Source organism: Gobio gobio (genome assembly GCF_949357685.1).
Source record: "Gobio gobio genome assembly, chromosome: 5".
Lineage (NCBI taxonomy): Eukaryota > Metazoa > Chordata > Actinopteri > Cypriniformes > Gobionidae > Gobio > Gobio gobio.
The window spans coordinates 12,368,845-12,384,389 of NC_137101.1; the positions used below are offsets into that span (position 1 = coordinate 12,368,845).

Genomic DNA, 15,545 nt, shown 5'->3' on the forward strand with positions numbered 1-15,545 from the left:
AATTTGAAGTTGTCTGTCCATGTTTTTTTTACTCTAATAGAATTCGACCCCATTGACAAGCATTATATGAGTGACACACAGCAACGGTTGGAGTTAAAAATCTTCATTCGTGTTCTACTGAAGAAACGAAGACATCTACATCTTGGATGCCTTAGGGGCAAGCAGAAAAACAGCAAATTTTCGTTTTTGGGTGAACTATCTCTTTAAGGACCCATCATCCAGTGCCATCTAACAAAACATGTTAGTAGCACACTAAAATCTATTCTATTCAAGTGTTTATATGATAACTCAAATAATGAATCCCACAGTTATGCCGTTCCTAATAAATAAAGAAATGAATTGTTCTTTATGGTGATCAGAGCATAGCTATTCTATAAGGAAACAAATCCCTGGATTTTTTTGTCTTATTGGAGACACTTGTACATTACAAAGTCATTTAGGATCTTTACGTTGTATCCGACCATGCAGTTATAGGGACAACTTCTGGGTCCGCTCATTTTGGGGTGCCTCGTATTATTAGCCATTTTACCTGCTTAACCAGTTTCTATGGTCATTACATGCTTCCCAAACGCATGCATCAACAGTGCTTGGCATGCGTCCAGATCCCCGCCCCTGAGATATCATATGCCGGGGTGAAGAGGTCACATCTGATGGGCGTATTATTGTCTTGAGAGAGACCCAATCTGCTGTTATCTGGGAATGTGTGATTAATTTTTACTATGCTGCAGCTGTCCTGGTAATTTAGGCTAAGAGTATGTTACACAGGCAAATATTCATTTACAAAAGTAGTAGTATTTGCAACAGTTTAAGTTGCAATAATGAGTCCATATAGCCTAATCATCCATGTGAAGGCTTTGAGCAAAGAAAAGACAATTCCATAATTCCTCGCATAAATATAGACTTATACTTGCATGCAATATTACTTATTCAACTCCCTCATTTAATTCCCCTACAAAGTGGCCTGTTCTAACACTTTTGTTCGGGTTTTTAAATATATTAACTTTTCATCACTTAAAGACTCAGAGCCATTAAATAAAAAACAAAAATATTATTTTGTTAGCAAAAACCGTTCAGAAACAAATATATTGCAAAACCAATGCTGCGTTTTATTTAGAGCTTCCCAACTGCTGACTAACGGATATTATTTGATATTCCACTGTACAAATATAGCTCCAGGATGAGAAGAAATATAACTCGGATGAGAAGAAATATAAAAAGACAACTAGAAATAGCTTTCAAACTGCCTCAAATGCAGATGGAAGAGTCATCAGAGGAGCCACATTTCCTGTTTATGATCTCAAGCATATTTTTATTTGATCTAAATTGAGAGCTGAGGTGCAATGTCACTTTGCAGAACATTTCATGTCTACAGCTGTCTGGTCATTTTGTCTTGGAAATAAAATACTTTAATGGGATGTTTTATAAAAGCCTCTTCCACCACAACTGCACCAAATCTGTCTATAAACATAAACCATGCTGAGGTTTCTTCCTCTCAAGAGACAGCTGGGTTACATTGTCGTCCACTGGCAAATTTCTAGTGGTATGTTTTACAAAAGGCTCTTACACGCAGAGACAGCACCAAATTGCAACTGTCTACTCTAGAGCAAACGTCTGAATAGTCATCCTGCATAGTACAGTCAGTGCTGCCCTCCAAAGGCAGAAACGGCATAAAACCTGCTGTCTACCAAAAGACTGTACACAGTACAATGGTTGTGTCTCTCATAATCAAGATGATGCAAAATTTAAAGAAGCTAAGATCATTTTCATACTCATTTTCATTTTAAGCTACAATAATATTATAATTGAAGAAACTGAAGAGTTTGTTCAAAACAATGCTAAAATGTTTTACAAATGTATTAAAGGAAACTTCACACAGATTTTTTACTCTCTGTTACTCTTTAAATAATACTGAACAGAAAAAAAACGCTGTAATATTATATGAATACATTTATGTTGTTAAAAAAATAGTTTTACACTATAGTTTTATATTTATAGCTTTTATAGAATTTTTACATTTGCATTTATTATTATTACACACACCATTGTAAGCCCCCCCCACACACAATTGAATCCCATAATCGACATATTATTATTATATTTTACTTTACATGATACTGAACAAAAAAAACGATGTAATATTATATGAATGAATTTATGTTGTTATAAAAATAGTTTTACATTATAGTTTTTATAGAATTGTACATTTGCATATTATTATTACACACATACACACATTTGAATCCCATATATAATCGGCATATTATTATTATTATTATATAGGCCTAGTTGAATTTCAAATACCCATTTTTTCACACCTTTTACCCCTTTTTTGAGGTCAAAATTCACAAAAATATTACGTTGAACTATGTGCTTGACACCAACATGAAACATTTTGAGAAATCACACTTTGGTGTAACTGGACATCTGCATATTGTACATATTGTACCGTAATCCATATTACATCCCACAATTTGCATCGGTGGATGTTGTAGCGCAATTATAGAACTACAAATCCCATGAAAGCGATCTAAAAAAAAAAGTCAGCTTCCGCGCAACTCCATCAGCGTCCAATCAAACCCCACGTACTTCACGTACGCCCCTCCCCTATCATCTTGTGTTTTTTTCCCTCCCCTTCAGTTCTCCGCTGCCTGCGACGCCATATTGACGAGAAACACCCTTTCTCTAAAACGCCTGAAACACTCTCTCCGCCAGAATGTTGTACCTTGAGGACTACCTCGAGAGTGAGTATATGAATTCTTTTAATGGTTCATGTTCGTATTAAAGCGATTAAGTGTCTGGGAGGGCTGTTTTGGACGTGTGAAGGCGTCGCAGCCGTTAGCCTATAACGCGTTTCTGTTCTTCTTCCCGGCAGTGATCGAGCAGCTACCCATGGATCTCCGCGACAGGTTTACGGAAATGAGAGAGATGGACCTGCAAGTGCAGAGTACGAATCCAGTTTAAACTCACTCTACTCACTCTTCTCCCGTAAAACATCACATCTGACCTTGACTAATGCAGAAAGTCATTCATAACAGTGGGGATTTGTTTGGTGATTTTGCATGCATAATGAGTATGCATGTGTTATGAATGATGATGTGAAGTGCATAAAAGCATGTGGAAGTTAAGCAGCATGAGTGTAACTCTGATAAGGTAAAACTTGTGATTAGCAATAGCATGCAATATTCATTTTAATACATATTATTTACAGCTCACAACCCGTGTGTCAGTGTCCTTGCTGATATGAATATGCTCTTAATATTCTTCATCGCTCTGGTCCTGTGCCAGGGTTATAGTACATGCATATATTTTTTGACCATTATAGGTTTTGCATGGAACATAAACCATAAGCATTTCAACTAATTTTAGTTAGTAATTTGAACTATTAATTTAGCCGTGCTTACAGTAGAATTGTTACAGTTTCAATTATTAATGAGGTTAGAGAAATATGTAAAGAACATGGGCAGGTCATATTTCACACCAAAATCAAAAGAGAACCTTTTAATTTTAACTACATTTTTTAAACATAATTAACAACCGTACATTTTTTTACGTTTTTTTTTTTTCTTCATTACAACTTTTTACAGTTTGGATATAAACACTGATGTCTACAGTAGCGATCAAAATAGAGTAAATCACAAATTGAAAGTAACTTGATGCTTCAAATAAAGATAGTATAATTTCTATCAATACACTAGTAGAATCATTCATTCAAGAGATTTGTTCAAAAACGCTGATTCATCCGGTAATGAATCAAGTGAAGTCTTTAAGAGCGAGTCATTAAATGTTCATTTATTCAAACTGATTTATTTTTGAAAAATTAAGTAAATTGGTTAAATTTTTTTTAGTTGTCGATTCAGAATTGTGATCTCTAAACAAAAAAAATAGTGATTCTCAAGTAATCCAGAATCATACAGCTCTATTTTGAGGTGAATGTGACTAGGACATTTGTTTTCTTCCTTCAAATGCCTTGCCTCTTCAATTGTGATGGTTCGCGGATAACCCTTTGTGGGGGTTGAATCTACACCCTTTTAATGATCTTACCCAGGTCTTTGACCACTAGGTTACACCACTTCCTCCATCAAAAGATTTCTTTTTGTGATCTGACTGTAGTCTTCCACAGTAGCCAATCAGTGTGATTGTGAACTGAGTGTTGGGCTCTTGACTTACACCTGCCTCTGTTCCTTTGTTTAGATGCGATGGATCAGCTAGAGCAGCGGGTTAATGAGTTCTTTACTAACGCCAAGAAGAACAAGCCTGAATGGAGGGAAGAACAGATGGAAATCATTAAAAAGGTAAAGAGCAGATGCTGTGCACCCCAGTTGGTCAAAGTAATCAACATTGGAATAAGAATAATATTTTTGTCCTTGTAGGGAAATCAAATGTGAACCGCCAGTATTTAAGTTTTACTTTTTTATTGATGCTTTTTAACAGAGATAAAATGGAAGTAAAAAGGCAATAAATTATTATTTGTTTCAACATGTTAACAGCGATGTCAAGATAAGATCAGACATAAGTATTTCTTACTCACTGAATCGGTCACAAAATACAATTATGTAAGCGCACCAAGCTAAATTAATATAAATATATATATATTATACGAAAAGTGAAGTCAAAAATATCAATATTTCGATATGTATTGATACTTAAATATCTGAAATGTTTATTTCGTGTGTCTCTTTATTCTATTGTAATTATTTGAGCTATCGTTTGCAGTTTGTTTATGTTTTTATTTTATTACTGACTGTTTACCTATCTGTTTTTTTTATTATTATTTAGTTCAGCGATAAAAAACAAACCTGTTTAAAAAAAAAAAAATCATGTTCTGTGTGTAAGCTATTGCAACAAAATTATAAAAAAATGATGAGAGGACAAATTATCTGTATGGCATTTTTCCTGTGGTATCGAAAATGGTATCAAATATTGATATTTTTCAATGAGTTGCATCAAAGTTGGAAATTTCAACTTATTATTTTATATATACATGGGTGAAATTTGACTTGAGTTAGTGGGGGCAAGATTTCTTTCTTTTTTTTTGTAGGCCTACCTGCATCAGCAAAATATTTGCAGAAATTAAGCAAACTAGTTTAATTTTGCTTGTTACTTGTTTATGTACCTTCTTTTTTATTTAAATAATTAATTAATAATTTAGTAATTATTTTATTTAATAATTGATCCTATATAATTTTGTTGTCACAGGAAATTATGCGCTCAAAATGTAAATCATTGTCTGTACATCATTTTGCGTGACCAAAAAAGAAAACTGCCACATCGCAATATTGAAAATATTTGTATCTTAAACCATGAGGCTGGGCCGGTGGATATTATATCACAAAATGTACAAACTTTGCGTGAGAGATATGCCGCTGAAGAAGTCTCAAACGTCAGTCAATTATTCACTACAGAAACTGAAAGTAAAAATGAACCAAGCTTATGGCAATCTGACGTTGTATTAACAGCGCAGATTCTCTTAGAGACGATGAGAGATTAATCAAAGATTTTAATTTTGTGGACCATTGTGAAAATTTTTTATTTTCATGAATCGAGAAGTATTTCGTATTAAACAAGTTTTTAAAAAAAATGAGGAGTAAGCTAATCTAACTAATCTTTATATCATCGCAGCGCTTCGGTTAAATACTGAGAATGAAGAGAGAAGCAAAAGTGTGAACGAGAAAAAAAAGAACCTTCAGTATATTTAAGAATGAATGGACAAGTTTTGGATGGATCCCATATGCACATTTTTTTAAAGTATCTATTTCTCTTTATCAGGACTACTATAAAGCTTTGGAAGATGCAGATGAGAAGGTCCAATTAGCCAATCAAATTTATGATCTGGTGAGTACCATTACTGGATGAGATGTGATGCTACTTTGTGTCAATACCTCATGTGTCCAGTAGGTGGCAGCACATCATTAATAGTGAATGGGCTCTGGCTCTCGGGGATGCCTTTACTCCTGCTCGTTTCATTTATCAACACTGATGCCTTTTCATGTGCTTTAATACAAGTCTCTTTTAATTTACCCTGGGAAATTTGCTGCTTTGTGATGTTGTTGTGATGTTGGGGTCTCTATGTAGGTCGATAGACACTTGCGGAAGTTGGATCAGGAGTTGGCGAAGTTCAAAATGGAGTTGGAGGCGGATAACGCTGGTATCACAGAGATCCTGGAGAGACGTGAGTGGCACCTGTCAATCTCCTATTTAGTAAATGTTTTTAATTGGTAGCAATTATATTACTACTTGCTTAGTCTTTGGAAAGGTACATGTTAAAGCTAGTTTGAAATTGTCTGGACACACTTTAGTAGACTGACCATGTCGTGGTTTGTAAAGTCAGTTTTACTTGTTCTAGGGTCGCTGGAGATGGACAGTCCCTCCCAACCTGTCAATAACCACCATGTACATTCACACGCCACTGTGGAGAGTAAGCCTGTTTCAAGAGACTATCCGCAGCCCATTTTTTTTTCTGTTCCAGTCTTCTGACCTGCTTTGTGTGTGTTTTGACAGAGAGGAAGTACAGCACGCCAGCCCACCACACTACTGAACACGTACCAGAAAAGAAGTTCAAGTCAGAGGCCCTGCTCTCCACACTCACGTCAGACGCCTCTAAAGAAAACACGCCAGGTAAAACACACATTCTCACTCCTCTCGAGTCGCCCTATAAAAACATGTCAGGCACAAACATGCACTCTTTAATGACATTCTTCAGAGAAAATAAACACTTGCTGATTGACAATATTCAGTATATATTTCAACATTTGTCTTGTGTTTTTGAATGACTGCTTGCATAGACTGCATTTTTTTGCGTTTATCAAAAATACAGAACAATATGTCCATTTTTAAATGTATTTCAACATGTAATTGATTCCTGTGATGGCAAAGCTGAATTTTCAGCATCATTACTCCAGTCTTCAGTGTCACATGATCCTTCAGAAATCATTCTGATATGCTTATATGTTGCTCAATATACATTTCTTATTATTATTAATGGTGAAAACCTAAAATTTCTATAAAGATTTTATTTTGTTGAAACTGATTTAAAAAAAAAATCTGCATTTTTTTGACGAATAGACCCTTTTTACATTTACGGGTTTCTCAGAGCGGAAGTCTTCATTGTTGGGTTAAATATTATATCTGTGAATGAGAGAATACATTAAATATTTTTTGTGTGTGCCCATTTGCTCAAATAGCAAAAGAAAAACGCCACAATAGTGATTACTCAACTTTCAAAAAGAGGGAAAAAATAGAGTGAGATTGATAGGGTTGGGTACCGTTCACACTGTCCCAACGGTACTTTTGGGATGTTTACATAATTAACTGTAAAGAACCTGTAAGTAATTTATGAAAGTGTTATTGACATTATGCCAGAGCTTCCCTGGTCGCTTTCTGCCATGTCTGTGTTTGATTACTGTAATATTTACTAGTAAATAGTAGGCTACTAGGTACTTAATTTAATTCATAAAATCAACCATATTATTTTTTCTTTTTAATTTCATTTCTATGAAAAGATTTTGCACAAATTATGTGTTATGTATTTTCTGGTAATCAAATGAAGACATAAGACATTAATTTAATTTATCTTTTAATTTAATTAAACTTTTTTTGTCAAACAAAGTGCTGCACAACTGAACTTTATATGGTTAAAATTAAAACATGAAGAAAAGTTGTAATTTATAAAAAATATAAAAAAAACATTTGATCATTTATTATTATTACATAAGGTAAGTATTATTATTATTACATTGAGATGTATCTAAATTCTACTGTACAACAGTAATTTATTTGTCAAGTTAGCCAAACTTTTATTTTGACGGGTTGCCATGAATTTGAGTTTCTGTGTGTTTATAATATGATGGTAGTTTTTCTCAAATGAAACGGTAAAATGCCAAAATGCTCATGAAGTGATTCAGTGGCTATGAGATATGAGAGGCAGAGTTGGAAACACGCGACCGTCACGCTCGATTCTGTGTGTGTGAGGTAAACCCATAGACTGTAAACCGCGCGTCTATGGCATTCATTCGCACGCATGATTCATATTTAAATGGGCTTTTCGCGGTTTAATATTTACAGACACTAGTCTATATCACAATATCCGTTCTCAGGTACTGAAATTTGGTACAGATTGATTTAATGTGAATCGGTACTCGGTAGTACCAACGTAATTTGGTCGGTGCCCTTAAAAGTACAGAGTTCGGGACCCAACCCTAGAGATTGATAACGGCAGTGAAAAGAGAGAAATATGGTAATTTTTACCATCACTCCCATAGACGCTGTATTAGAAACACCCTCACAGCAGCGGTAACTTGTTTTTTTGTAATTTGATGCAAAAGTAAGAAAAATACAAAGTATTAGTGTTATAAATGTACTTTCTTTTTTTTTTTTTATGAAATTACAAAAAACGTTGCTGGATTTATGATATTGATGACCGTTAAAGCGCGTCATCACAGTCTGTGAAAAGGGTCTATAGAAAGTTGAAAAGAACAGCATTTATTTTAAATGGAAATCTTTTGTAACATTTTCTGTTATTACTGTCACTTTTGATCAATTTAGTTCATCCTTGCTGAATAAAAGATTTTTTAAAAATCTTAATTGACTACCTTTGAACGTTAGTGTATTTGGTTTTAAATGACTTAAACTGATTTTATTTTATTAATTTTTCCTGTCAGAGGAACCATCATTAAAGCTGAAAAGCCATTGTTGCCAAGTGCCAATTCAAAATTATTTTTGTAAAGACTAAAACAATCTAAAAATGTCTATTAAAAAAAAAAAAATTCTGTTTTTCCATTTAAAATTTTTTAAATTTCATCTATTTTTACCTACATCATTTATATTACCTACATTCCATTATATTTTTACGTAACCATTTTCAGTGTTTAGGGAACTTAATGGCTCAATAAAAAGTGCATTAAAGTCATTGTGATTTTATATTTCCACTAAAATGATTTCAAATATTTAGTATAACTGCAGCCCTAATCCTAATGACAGAGTCAAGGGAAATAAACAACAATTATGATTTGTCATAATCATCCCAACCTTCCAGCACATATTTGTGATAACTATTGTATGGTTCAGGGGAAATACTTTTTATGGATGTAATGAGAAGACTTATCACTTATGTTGTACTGCTCTTCACAAGTGTTTCTGGTTATATATTAAATGTGATTTTGTGCGTGTTGCAGGCTGCAGAGTGAACAGCACGTCCTCCTCTAACAGCATGTATAACGTAAACTCCACCCAATCGCTTTCCTCATACAACCTGAGCCCACTTCCTGCCGGGCCTGCTGCAGGGGCGGGGGCCATTTCCATGGCAGCAGCTCAGGCAGTGCAAGCCACCGCACAGGTAAAACCACTATTCTCCCTCTTCCCCTCTAATTCTACAGCTATTTGTCCCCCGCCCTCCTCCCTTCACTTCCTGTTTCAATTATTTTTGGCCTCTTAGGGGTCTTTTTCATACTTCCCCTTTCTGTTATTTTTGTGTGGTGGCTCTCAGCCCATGTTAATTTCAGAGTTCACTACACAGAGGCACTTTGATATTGTTCCTCGAGGGAAATCACATTGACACACCCTGTCCTGTAATTTTGGACTTTTGTTTCTTATTTGGGTCCAGTAAAACTACTTTACATCTGTTAAACTAAATCATCAGCACATTGTTTCTTAAGGAATTTTGGTGTGTTTCTTCATCCTCTTGGTGTGTGTTTTTCAGATGAAAGAGGGCCGGAGAACGTCCAGTCTCAAGGCCAGTTATGAAGCTGTCAAGAACAACGATTTCTTGGGGCGGGAGTTTGCTCTGAGCCGGGACTCCAGTGCTTACTCTTCTTCTGCGCTGGCTAACACACTCACACAGCCCCTCACGTCCAGCAACAGCTCAGACTCCCGCACAGGACGCAAGACCAAGTAAGCCTCACACTTGTTTCCATACTCACCTAATCGGTTCCCGAATGAGCCACCCAGATATACGTTTGTGTTGCTTTTGTACATTGTACCTCTGCTAGAAGCACAACACTCCTTCCAAATTCATATCTATTGGATTGGATACTAAACGCTTTTTTTTTGCTGTTTGTCTTTTTCAGAGGCAACACTAAGTCTTCCAACCACCAGTCCTCTTCATCCTCCTCTTCCTCTTCACTGTCATCCTGCTCGTCATCGTCAGCATTAGCTCATGAGCTGGTCCAGACCACAGTCACAGAAACTGACACCAGCAGTCAGGTGGACTGGACCTACGACCCCAACGAACCTAGATACTGCATCTGCAACCAGGTGTGTTCATGTCACATCTCTCTCATGCAGCGTACTGATTATAGTGTCACTACTATTCCTAGAGATTCTTATATTGGATCGATTTACCATTGCATTGATTGTCATGTTATAATTAATTTGTACCACTATCAGCAAATTTTAAAGCTTTGGTATGGCAGTAAATATCCACACATTAAAGCTGTTGTGTGTTGGGACGAATCATGATTTCTATTTCTGTCTCCTATTCCCGCGTCACCGTTTCTAATTAATGGAAAAAGCCTAAAAATAAAATTAAAGAAACAAACACTTTGACATTTAAATACTACTTATTAAAATAAATATATCATTATAAAATTCTAAAACAAAATATTTCTAAATAAAAGAAAATGCATATATACAATGCATATATTTTATATATATACCGACGTCGAGACTGAAATATTAAAAATGTGACGTTTTGAGCGCTGTTGAGCGGAATTGTAAACACCTCTGATTGGCCATTGTGTTCACGCACTCATCGTATATGTCTGTGATTGGCTACAATGATCGACGCATGGGGGCGTTTAAAGCACACGGAAGTGTTTGAAAGTGTTTTGAAACCAGGAGCGTTTGAAAGCATAAGCACTGCTTGATAATATTGATAATATGCTAAATAATATTATTAATATTATTATGTAAAATAATAAAAAAAGGTAATTCCGGGTTTATATCTCACAATTCTGAGACGAAAAATCATAATTGTGAGTTTATATCAATTCAATTCACATTTATTTGTATAGCGCTTTTCACGATACATATCGTTTCAAAGCAGCTTTACAGAAAATACATTTCAGAAATGTACATATACAAAGCACGCAGATTAGCTAACAATGTATTATTAATCAATATAAAATATAAATTTTGGCACAGATATTAGTGAAATAGGAATACATGTTGTAACAATGATTAGGGTATATAGAAAATGAGCAAGGGTGTGTGTTGATGCAGAGCTGCATCATCTGAAGTCCTCGCAGGAGTTGAAAGTTGGTCATCTGCAGTCTTTATGAGAGGCTGGATCCAGACTGGAGCTGACGGACTCTCTAGTTACCTCGGGATGGGTGTCCCGAGATAAAACGGAACATGAAAATAATTAGCGTAGCTGCTGTTCAAAGCATTAAAGGGTTAGTTCACCCAAAAATGAAAATTCTGTCATTAATTACTCACCCTCATGTCGTTGGACACCCGTAAGACCTCCGTTCATATTCGGAACACAAATGAAGATATTTTAGTGTAAAGCTGATGCTGAGAAAGGCTTCACACAGGCCTCCATTGGCATTCAGTACATTGACACTTCCAAGACCCATAAAAGGCACTTAAAACGTCGTTACAAAGTCTATCTCACCACAGTGGCTCTACAATAATCATACAATGCGACGACAATAGTTTTTGTGCGCAAAAAAAAATCAAAATAACACCTTTATCCAACTTGTTCTTGTCTTCCGTGTGCGCCTCCACGACGCATGCGCGAGAATATGACGTAGCGCCGGTGTTCGGGAATCGATGAAATACACACTTAAGCTCCATTTTGAGCACTACGCCGAGACCTAAAGCACGATCAATGTAGAATCCAACAGCTTAGACACGCGCGTCTTCCTCTGCTCGTAAACAAATCGCTTCTGGGTCATATGTCCGAACGCCGGATCTGCGTCATATTCTCGCGCATGCGTCGTGGAGGCATACACGGAAGTCGAGAACAAGTTGGATAAAGGTGTTATTTTGATTTTTTTTTTGCGCACAAAAACTATTGTCGTCGCATTGTATGATTATTGTAGAGCCACTGTGGTGAGATAGACTTTGTAACGACGTTTTAAGTGCCTTTTATGGGTCTTGGAAGTGTCAATGTACTGAATGCCAATGGAGGCCTGTGTGAAGCCTTTCTCACCACAGTGGCTCTACAATAATCATACAATGCGACGACAATAGTTTTTGTGCGCAAAAAAAAATCAAAATAACACCTTTATCCAACTTGTTCTCGACTTCCGTATATGCCTCCACGACGCATGCGCGAGAATATGACGCAGATCCGGCGTTCGGACATATGACCCAGAAGCAATTTGTTTACGAGCAGAGGAAGACGCGCGTGTCTAAGCTGTTGGATTCTACATTGATCGTGCTTTAGGTCTCGGCGTAGTGCTCAAAATGGAGCTTAAGTGTGTATTTCATCGATTCCCGAACACCGGCGCTACGTCATATTCTCGCGCATGCGTCGTGGAGGCGCACACGGAAGACAAGAACAAGTTGGATAAAGGTGTTATTTTGATTTTTTTTTGCGCACAAAAACTATTGTCGTCGCATTGTATGATTATTGTAGAGCCACTGTGGTGAGATAGACTTTGTAACGACGTTTTAAGTGCCTTTCATGGATCTTGGAAGTGTCAATGTACTGAATGCCAATGGAGGCCTGTCTGAAGCCTTTCTCAGCCATCAGCTTTCAACTAAAATATCTTCATTTGTGTTCCGAATATGAACGGAGGTCTTACGGGTGTCCAACGACATGAGGGTGAGTAATTAATGACAGAATTTTCATTTTTGGGTGAACTAACCCTTTAAGCAAAGACAATCATGTGCTCTGATATAACTGGAGTACAAGGTTATGAGATGCATTATGTGAATGCTTGGCTAAAGAGATACCATTAGATATCATATATCAAGCATATAATTTCTGACCTTTTTTTTATAGCTTTATATGTTACCTATGTAAAATAGTATAGGTTTAAATATTATTTCATGCTGAAACTGTAGGGCTATTACATTTTGCCTTCTATAAACTGCATATGTGAATATTTTGTAGACATCAAATTTATGCTTTTTTTAATAGACTAATCACTGGTTTAATTGGCTTGCAACCATTAACGTCTGCGTTTAGCTTCAAAGGGTTATCTTCAATGATGGTATTCTGTAAAAAGGAACACCATCTTTTTTTGCATTCCGATTCTGACATTTTATTCTCTTATTCTGTGGATTTTGCCTGTTTTCATCCACTTGTTGCCACTGCATTTCTGCCACCACAGTGCACATGCAGCTGCAAGTGACGTAACTGTGACGTCTCCTCCCAAAAGTCTATAAAACAAGCATTAAACAATGGACAAATGTGACCAGAAAAAAAACGAATTGAAAAGGAAAAACATATCTCGTTTGAGATATTTTTAATCATCGGCACTATAGCAAGATCATTCAGGAAAGTTAAAGACCTTGTCAGTCAGGGAGGTGAGGTGTATGACTCCAATAACTGTCTGTGTGTGTGTGTGTGTGCGTGCGCTTTTAGGTTGTGTATGAGTGCAAAAGAATTGTCTCCCCCTGAATGCATTTGTTTTATGGCCTCAGTAATATTGCTTTTGTCAGAGTATATCAGAAATAGAAATGTGTGTGCGTGTCTCTGAATAGACATCAAAGACCAAACTTGCACAAGTCTTTGTTCGCAGGTGCGCGCATTCGCGGCACTCGGATGCAGGTGTGAGTGCGCGTTTGTCCCTAATGTTCTCTGTCTCATTCTCTCTCTGTCTTTGTGCAGGTGTCATACGGAGAAATGGTTGGCTGTGATAACCAAGATGTAAGTCAACCCTTCATCTCCAGAGACATACAGCCACATTTCCTCTTCAAACAACACACACTATGTGTGCTTTAACAGCTATTGTGACCCTTGGGCATCCACAATTTTGTAGAGATGACAACAAACAATAATCAGTATTGTTTCAGAGATCAGCGATACATTATTATTGATATCAATCGTATCATGATGATAAATTATATGTATGTATATGTGTATAATTTTAAATAATACTTCTATAAACAAAATGTATAAATGTTATTATATAAACACACACACACATTTAAATACTATTCATATTTATTTAAGGGCTGGCAAATCGATATATTAATACGATGCAAATCTATATTTTTTATATATATATATATATATATATATATATATATACACGCACACGTACACACGCATGTATATGCATGTGTGTATTTATATATACATAATTATACACAGTACATCCACATGTATTATGTAAACACAAACTTTTGTTTTGGATGCGATTTAACAATTTGACAGCACTAATTATTTGATTTATTCATATAAATATATATGTTCATAGAAAATATTATGTGCTGGTTGTTTTTGACGTTTTGAGAAATTGTTCAATTGATCCCGACTCTCCTCCTGTCTCTTCCCGCAGTGTCCAATCGAGTGGTTCCACTACGGCTGCGTGGGTTTGACCGAGGCACCCAAAGGGAAGTGGTATTGCCCACAGTGTACAGCCGCCATGAAGAGGAGGGGAAGCCGGCACAAATAAACGCCAAATCACCTGGGCCAACCTCTCTGAAGTGACTTTCCCCCTCGACTGAGAGTGTACATGTTACATCACCATGGGATCGGGGTGTGTAGATGTGAGAGAGAGAGATCTTTGCCTGAAAGATAGTGTGGCTGCTGTGTGTGTGTTTGTGTAAATCACAACCAGGTTGGGTGTTTTTAGCTGATGAATCGAAGCACACACTGCCCTCAAAACTTTTCCTGTTTTTATGTTTTTCTCTTCATCTCCATTAATCTTTACGGAGGCGGATGGGCAAGATGATTTTGGAAGGCCCATTTATTTTATCATTCAAGACATTCCTCGGCTTGCCATGCGTGATGACCTTTCGCATCTGGCAGCTCCTGCTAATCCATATCGGCATAGTATGGATTGACATGATGCAGACTGGGAATTGTAGTCCTGGACTGTTTGATGAACTACAAGTCTCAGAGACATTCAGCTCTATAAAAAAAAAATCTTGCAGGATCCTGATATGAACCGATTACAGAGGCAACAGTGACGCCCCATTGCTTGACCAGTGAAAATGATGTTTTGCTGGATTATTTGTGTGTGTAATGGATAGATGATGTATTGTGCTCCGCTTAAAGGACAGAACGTTTCATATTTTAGCGAGGAACTCTTAAGGTATACAATAGAACAAATGAACAACTGTGACCTGTGTGTATGTTTGTGTGTCTGTGTTTCTAGCCTGTACTGCACTGATGTGGTGATACATTTTGAGAGATGTGGGAAAAAAAAACAAAAACAATAAAATGATCAAGAACTTTTGGTACACACGGTCTCAAAGTGTTTCTGGATCAACAACCTTCAGTGTCCTATCAACCAATCAGTGCCTTTTATTTTAGTTAGGGAAAAGAATGCCATTCTCTTCATATAACTTTAATTTGTGGCAAACATTTACTATAAGTTTGAAGGGTTTTAAAAACTATATGTTGTGAAGTTCAGACTTGTGTGAACATT

The 15,545-nt window shown here is 36.4% G+C and overlaps 1 protein-coding gene across 1 annotated transcript; it reads left to right on the plus strand.

Annotated features, from left to right (window-relative positions):
• The first annotated feature begins 2,616 nt into the window (after nucleotides 1–2,616).
• On the plus strand, nucleotides 2,617–15,357 carry ing3 (inhibitor of growth family, member 3). Its single transcript, XM_079817538.1, has 12 exons — nucleotides 2,617–2,741; nucleotides 2,873–2,944; nucleotides 4,192–4,292; nucleotides 5,767–5,832; nucleotides 6,073–6,169; nucleotides 6,344–6,415; nucleotides 6,499–6,615; nucleotides 9,171–9,331; nucleotides 9,695–9,885; nucleotides 10,062–10,248; nucleotides 13,778–13,816; nucleotides 14,451–15,357. The coding sequence occupies exons 1-12, from the start codon at nucleotides 2,714–2,716 to the stop codon at nucleotides 14,565–14,567; spliced, it is 1,248 nt and encodes a 415-aa protein (XP_079673664.1). The 5' UTR covers nucleotides 2,617–2,713; the 3' UTR covers nucleotides 14,568–15,357.
• The last annotated feature ends 188 nt before the right edge of the window (nucleotides 15,358–15,545 follow it).

What these genes read in the sequence shown, in the direction of transcription:
- ing3 (XM_079817538.1), top strand. Translation starts at nt 2,714, where the DNA reads ATGTTGTACCTTGAGGACTACCTCGAGA. An exon ending in CACAGAGATCCTGGAGAGAC is followed by an intron (nt 6,170 to 6,343) that starts GTGAGTGGCACC and finishes TACTTGTTCTAG; the next exon opens with GGTCGCTGGAGATGGACAGT. An exon ending in CTCTAAAGAAAACACGCCAG is followed by an intron (nt 6,616 to 9,170) that starts GTAAAACACACA and finishes TGCGTGTTGCAG; the next exon opens with GCTGCAGAGTGAACAGCACG.